Below are 7,159 nucleotides of genomic sequence, written 5' to 3'. Positions count from 1 at the left end.
TGACATCACTGACTTCCATGTGCGCAGAAAAACAGCTGGTCCTACTGACGCACAGCTGGTCCTACACACACACACACACACACACACACACACACACACACACACACACACAGCAACCACTGAAAAACTAAACTAAATAAAAACCAAACATGGATTCCATTAGTCATGGCTCGTACCTGTCACCATGGTTGCAGCAACACAGAGCAGGAGCACCTGGGTCCCCATGGCTGCAGCCAATCAGAAGAAAGGGACACACAGGCAGCCAATCAGAAGAAAGAAGATAAACAGTGATGTCTTAGATCCTACATCGGTGATTGCAATTTACAGATTAGTCGCAACTGACTAGACTGAAAATAATATTCAGTATCAAAGGTCATACTTTTCATCAGCTCAATAAACTGCACTTTATAGCAATTATTAATGCATTTAATAAGTGTCTGCAGACAAGAGGAATGTCTACATATAGAAACAAACATCATAACTAAAAACAGCTGTCCTAATGACAGTTACACTCATCTGTGATATTTGCATTGACCAAGTTTTAAACTGTTCTGGACCACGGAGCTGAGTAGCTAAAACTAGCTTCTGCCATGACCTGTTGTTATTGTTGGTTAAAAGTGTGACTTAAAAGTGTGAGTTCATCCATACCTGTAGTTGAGAGGACGCTGGATGAGATGGAAGGGAAGAGAAGGTGTCTTATATGGTGAAGAAGACAGGGAGGAGGGAGGGGGGGAGGAGGGGGGGAGGGAGAGGGAGGGGGAGGATGGGAGGGGACCATATCCTTCCCAGGAAGAGATATTATAATATTGAAGTATTAAGTCAACACACCGTATGCTTGTGTGTGTGTGAGCGTGTGTGCGTGTGTGTGTGCTTGGGTGCATATGAGGTGGAGGCTAACCACACATGCTAATGAGAATGACACATCATGTACAAGAGGTTAGATGGTAAAGACACCTGGACAGATGAGTGCTCTCAGGGGTGACTGGCCGTGCCTGGCATTCCTGACCCTGACCCTAACCCTAACCCTAACCCTAACCCTGACCCTGACCCTGACCCTAACCCTAACCCTAACCCTAACGCTGAGGTGATGTCTAGACTTTAGCAGACCTGGCTAACACAGTCATGGGACTTAGAAGACAGTTGGCCGAGTTCTGCTTGGGTACGAGCAGAGCCATGAGACTGGCCAATTAGTTATTGATTAATACTCATCATTGCATCCTTTATCAGAAGGTTGGCTGGACCTTGTTAAAGTCCCGTAGATCTCTTCATTACTCCCTTTTTGTGTATAAAGCCTTACTGCATAAACTCCCTGCTTACATAACCCTAACCCTAACCCTAACCCTAACCTCATTATTGAAATCAAGAACATCAATGACCTAACTGCTCTCAGAGGTGGTCAACTCTGGAGGTTCCTCAGGTCTGGATTGGGTAAATCCTATTTTAGTTGTGGTGCTCCTCACTGCTGGAACAGTCTACAAAAAACATCTTAGTTGGATGTTCTGGTGCTGCTCGGGCAGTTTAGGGTGTTAATTGATGGAGACCTCGTTGGTGAAGGAAGTGATTGGTTCTCCTGATGTATTGTGGTTTTATGTGAAGTATTGATTTCAGTATTGAACTGTGTTGTATTTGTTATTTGTTGTTTTGTAATTGTATGGGTATTGTGGACAGGGTGCACCTGCAGAAGAGGCCTCAGACAATGAGCCAATGGAACATCACATGAGCTGAGGTGTCATGTAGTTAGAGTCTAATGGCCTCTGGCATATTTAAACATGGACTACAACAAGACCTTGAGGAGAGGAGAGGAGAGGGGGGGAGAGGGGGGGAGAGGAGGAGAGGGGGGGAGACGAGAGGGGAGACGAGAGGAGAGGAGACAGGGGAGAGGAGAGGTGAGGAGAGGAGGGGGGGAGAGGAGAGGAGAGGAGAGGGGGGGAGAGGAGAAGAGGAGAGGAGAGGAGAGGAGAGGAGAGTTGAGGAGAGAAGAGGAGAGGGGGGTATAGTAGAGGAGAGGAGAGGAGAGGGGGGGAGAGGAGAGGAGAGGAGAGGAGACAGGGGAGAGGAGAGGAGAGGAGAGGAGAGGAGAGGAGAGGAGAGGAGAGGAGAGGACAGGAGAGGAGAGGAGAGGAGAGGAGAGGAGAGGAGAAGAGAGGAGAGGAGAGTTGAGGAGAGGAGAGGAGAGGAGAGGAGAGGAGAGGAGAGGAGAGGGGAGGAGAGGAGAAGAGGAGAGCGTGACAAAACATATAGAATGAGTACTTACTTACAGGAACATCTGTGACAAAATACCAGGAAGGTATTAAAAACATTTGTTTAGAAACAGGATCTGAGAGAGGCCACCTCCCGGTGCTCAAACACAACTCATTTGTTTTTTAAACCTACTGGTTATGTAGTTACCCACACGCATCAGAACAGAGCCCAGAGGAGCTGACTACTGAGGTCCATTCTCTGTCAGAACCAGGAGGTCCATGAAGAACCCGAAATGAAAAGTGAATGATTTGATAAGGGGCGGTGGGTTCAGGGGCATTGAAATGATGACATTGAAGTATTTAAAAACCGACAAATTAACTCCTGGAATGGCTAATATATGCTATTATACCTATTTCCATCCACCTGTCCCAAGGAGCCACCAGGTCACAGCAGGTCCTCGTACTGTCAGGTGATGGAAGACGCCTCTCAGATAGATATTATTCGCCCTGACACAGATTAAACAATCGTTTACTGTATATGCAAATTCTTCTTGATTCACCTGAAATAAAAAGTATCTGATATTCAACCTCCTCCTCCACCCTCCTCTCCTCTCCTCCCCCCCTCTCCTCCTCTCCTCTCCTCTCCCCCCCTCTCCTCTCCCCTCCTCTCTCCTCCTCTCCTCTCATCTCCCCCCCTCTCCTCTCCTCTCTCCTCCTCTCATCTCCCCCCCTCTCCTCTCCTCTCCTCTCCTCTCCTCTCCTCTCCTCTCCTCTCTCCTCCTCTCATCTCCCCCCCTCTCCTCTCCCCTCCTCTCTCCTCCTCTCCTCTCCTCTCCTCTCCTCTCCTCTCCTCTCCACTCCTCTCATCTCCCCCCTCTCCTCTCCTCTCCACTCCTCTCATCTCCCCCCCTCTCCTCTCCTCCACTCCTCTCATCTCCCCCCCTCCTCTCCCCTCCTCTCTCCTCAAGGTCCACAGTAACCACACACCTGTGTCAATGTGTGCACTTATCAAACTAAATATACTCAAGGTGTTACTGAAGGTGTGGCTGTCCTGGCGCCTCGCTGGTGGGAGGAGCTTCCCACTGCTACCATGACTGCAGAGTCACTACCAATCTTCCGCCGTAGATTGAAGACCTCCATCTCTTCAGGCTACATCTTAACTGTCCCTCCTAAAGACCTCTTCATCCCCACTACCCCCCTATAAATTCATAATTTTATTTTATTTTTTTAAAGTAATTCTTCTAGCACAATTCTTCTAGCATTGTGACTGCCATTGGCCCCTGGTCCTAGGATAGATTACTTTATCTTATGATGACTGATGTTCAGATAATTCACTTACTTAAACAAATGTATTTGTTGTAAGTCGCTTTGGATAAAGGTGTCTGCTAAATGTCATAAATGGAAATGCAAATGCTGGCACAGCCATCATGACCCTGGAAACGAACTGGGACCTGTAACCTGACCACTCATTTATACAACTTATTGTTATTAAACCACATATAGGCAGAGAACTGTTTGTCATTAAGACTTACCAATATGTGTGATAATTACAGACTTCACAATGAACATCACTTAAGACGCCTTTCAGTTCAGCTCATCTTTATTGTCGCCAGAGCAATTTCTAGAGACTGCAGTAGAAGGAGAATGGATTTTCGGTGGAAGAGTTGGTGTCATGTTTAGATTGAAATTGATATTATTACAATATTTCAATCAATGTATATACACTCACCAAGCACTTTATTAGAACACTATACTAATACTGGGTAGGGCCTCCCTTTATTACAACACTATACTAATACTGGGTAATACTCCCTTTATTAGAACACTATACTAATACTGGGTAATACTCCCTTTATTAGAACACTATACTAATACTGGGTAGGGCCTCACATTTGGGATTAAGTGAGTGGTGAAGCCTGTTCTCCAGTCTGAGTAAGTTAGCTGAATCTTGTTCTAATCAAAGTGCTGTTGAGTTGTTTGTTTTGTTGTGGCTATCCTGCCTTAAGGTCTGTTAATTAGTTTCTATTGAAAGCCACCAGTTTGAAGTCAATAGCTGTGAAGTGCTGTCAATCTCCAGTGGGAGGGCCTAAACACTGTCCTGCCAGGTATTTAACTCCTGCTCACCCTGGACCAGGACTGATACATTTGGGATTGAGTGGTGAAACCTGTCTGGTCGTTAACTGATCGTCAGGTGGGAGGGGCTGCTACCCTGCTAGTCATCAACAATTACAGAATCTGAATTTATATCATGACGATCACAGAGCGACAGCCTCCTGACACGAAGACGAAGGAGTCTTTCTGTGGAGTCCATCGAGGAAGGCCTGAGAGGAAGGCCAAACTACTAAGTATTTTTATTCTATTTTGATAATTGTGTATTGAGTCTACCTATATCCTACTTTCCCCACTAACCCTCTCTCTCTATACCGGCAAAAAATCACAATGTGCTTTCTCCCCATTCCTGTTATTTCATCCATCAGGAGGACACATTGACGCTACACCTCCACCCGCAACCCTTCCAATCTAATCTACCCACCATGCTCAACTGACCACGACCTCACTGTCACGGGAGGACTTTGGAACTGCCAATCAGCAGTCTGGAAAGCAGAGGCTATCTCAGCCTATGCCTGCTTCATGTCTCTCCTCTTCCTGGCTCTCACAGAGACATGGATTACACCAGATAACACAGCTACTCCGGCAGCGCTCTCTGATGTCTACTCCTTTTCTCATTCCCCTAGACTCTTTGGTCGAGGAGGAGGAACAGGACTCCTCATCTCGCCTAAGTGGTCACATAATGTCCTTCCTCTGTCCATTTCCACCTTTGAATTCCATGCTGTTTCTATCACCTCCCCAGGTCAGGTCAGCTTGGCCACTTCTTAGATGAGATGGATGTCCTTCTCAGATTCTTCCCTGAGGACGGCACACCGCTCACAATACTGGGTGACTTCAACATCCAGTCGGAGAACCTTCACTCGTCTGGAGCACTTGACCTTCTCTCCTCCTTCGGCCTTACCCTGTCCCGCTCTCCTCCCACTCACAAGGCGGGCAATCCCACTTCACAAGATCCTCCCATATCTCAAACCTCACTGTTACCTAGTGATGGCAGTTTGACACTGAAGCTTCGATACGTGCTTCAAACACTGACCAACAATTTTATCGAAGCACTGCTTCAAAGCTTGCTTTGGTGCGAAAAAAATCATGTGACATATGACGTCCGAAGCAGCAACTGCTTCGTTGCCTGAATGAATCACCTGACTGGTTCGCGGTCCAATCAGGTGATTCACTGGCACTGCCTCGTCTCGATTCTGACAGGTGAAAGGTTGCAACAGTTTTGAATTTGAGTGCCTCAACACTTTATAACCGCTCTAAACAATGCACAATTTGTGGATTGTCTAGTAGGTGCGTTGTTGCTGTTGAGTTGTTGGTATTGCGTTTGTATTCTCTGAGTGTTCTTCTTGTAATCTTTGAGTGTTCCCCATCCCACATAATCACCCCCTGCCATAGTTACACAAACACACCCAACCTATGCCATATTTTCCCCAGCACTCTCTCCTCAATAACACAATACACACATTCATCAATCTTTATTTGTAAATAGAACATGATATTCAGTGTTAGTGTGTGTGTGCATCAAAGAATTTAATCAAAGCAAAGATACTGTATCAACGGCGGGGTAGAGCAGCTTGCCTTAAGCGGGTATCGAACTCGCAATCTTTCGCTTACAAACCGGCCGCGCTAGCAACAACACCAAGAGGTAACTCCCTTGGCGGAGTTGCTAACGGGCCTTTCACAGGGTCGTTACAATACTTTATATCCAAGGGTGATCAATGCAAAGATGCTTCAGAACAAAAGATCTTTTCTACAAAAGTAAAGTAGTTTCTCCAACACTGCTCATTGAGGTGTGTGTGTGTTCGTGCGTGCGTGCAATTAAAAGCCTCCTGTCCACCAACTAGCCTGCCTAATTTGACTGCAGCCTTGCACTTCGCCAGGAGAGGTCACTGTAACTGAAGCTTCGAGTAATGAACCCATTTTCGAAACAATTGGCTCAAGTGGTTCAGTGCTTCACAAAAGCTTCATTTGCCCATCACTACTGTTACCCCTCTTCCGGTTTCTGATCATCATTTCGTATCCTTCTCCCTCCCTCTCAAATCCTCCCCCTCCCAGTCAGTCTCTACCCACACTGTATCCTCTCGTTGCAACCTGCGCACCCTCTCCCTCACCGCTCTCTCTTCCTCTGTCTTATCCTCCCTACCCTCTGTTGAATCCTTCTGTCTTCTATCCACTGATGCAGCTTCCTCCACCCTCCTGTCCTCTCTTTCCTCATCCTTCGACTCTCTCTGTCCACAGATCTCAAGGCCAGCACGATCCACTCCTCGCGCTCCCTGGCTGTCTGAAACCCTGCAAGCTTGTAGAATAGGGCTCCGGGCAGCTGAGAGGAAATGGAGAAAATCTGGCCTCAGCTGCTAAAGTTTTATACTACCATTCCAAAATTCAATCCTCTGTCTCTAACAAAAGGAAACTGTTCTCCACATTTTCCTCCTCACTCCTCAACCCTCCTCCTCCCCCCTCTCTGTCTGCCGATCACTGTCACCTACTTTGAAAAGAAGGTTGATGACATTAGCAGCTCCTTTCCTCTACCTCTCACCAACAATGCTACCTTTCCTCCCAAACCCACTGTGCAACACCCAGTCTCTGGTTTATCAGATTTCCCCCCTTCCTGCAGATTTCAGGTGCACTTTCAAGCTGTGAATCTCCTGTTCTACCACAGCCCAAAGGTGTTCTATTGGATTCAGATTTGGTGACTGGGAAGGCCACTGAAGAACACTGAACTCATTGTCATGTTCATGAAACCAGTTTGAGACGACTTTTGCTTTGTGACATGGTGCATTATCATGCTGGAAGTAGCCATTAGAAGATGGGTAAACTGTGGCCATGAAGGGATGCACATGCTCAGCAACAATACTCAAATAGGCTGTGGCATT

General features: G+C 46.8%; 1 protein-coding gene across 1 annotated transcript in view; it reads right to left on the bottom strand.

Annotated features, from left to right (window-relative positions):
• LOC310810709 (IgGFc-binding protein-like) overlaps nucleotides 1-227 on the bottom strand; it is a 21,793-nt gene extending 21,566 nt beyond the window's left edge. The window contains exon 1 of the mRNA XM_083678557.1: nucleotides 177-227. Coding sequence (XP_083534683.1) covers nucleotides 177-225 — 49 coding nt within the window. The 5' untranslated portion in view covers nucleotides 226-227. The remainder of the gene's footprint in view (nucleotides 1-176) is intronic.
• Nucleotides 228-7,159: the final 6,932 nt, after the last annotated feature.

The sequence above is a fragment of the Argentina silus genome, assembly GCF_951799395.1.
Source record: "Argentina silus genome assembly, chromosome: 10".
In the NCBI taxonomy this organism is placed as follows: Eukaryota; Metazoa; Chordata; class Actinopteri; order Argentiniformes; family Argentinidae; genus Argentina; species Argentina silus.
This window is presented reverse-complemented; position numbering and strand designations above follow the sequence as displayed.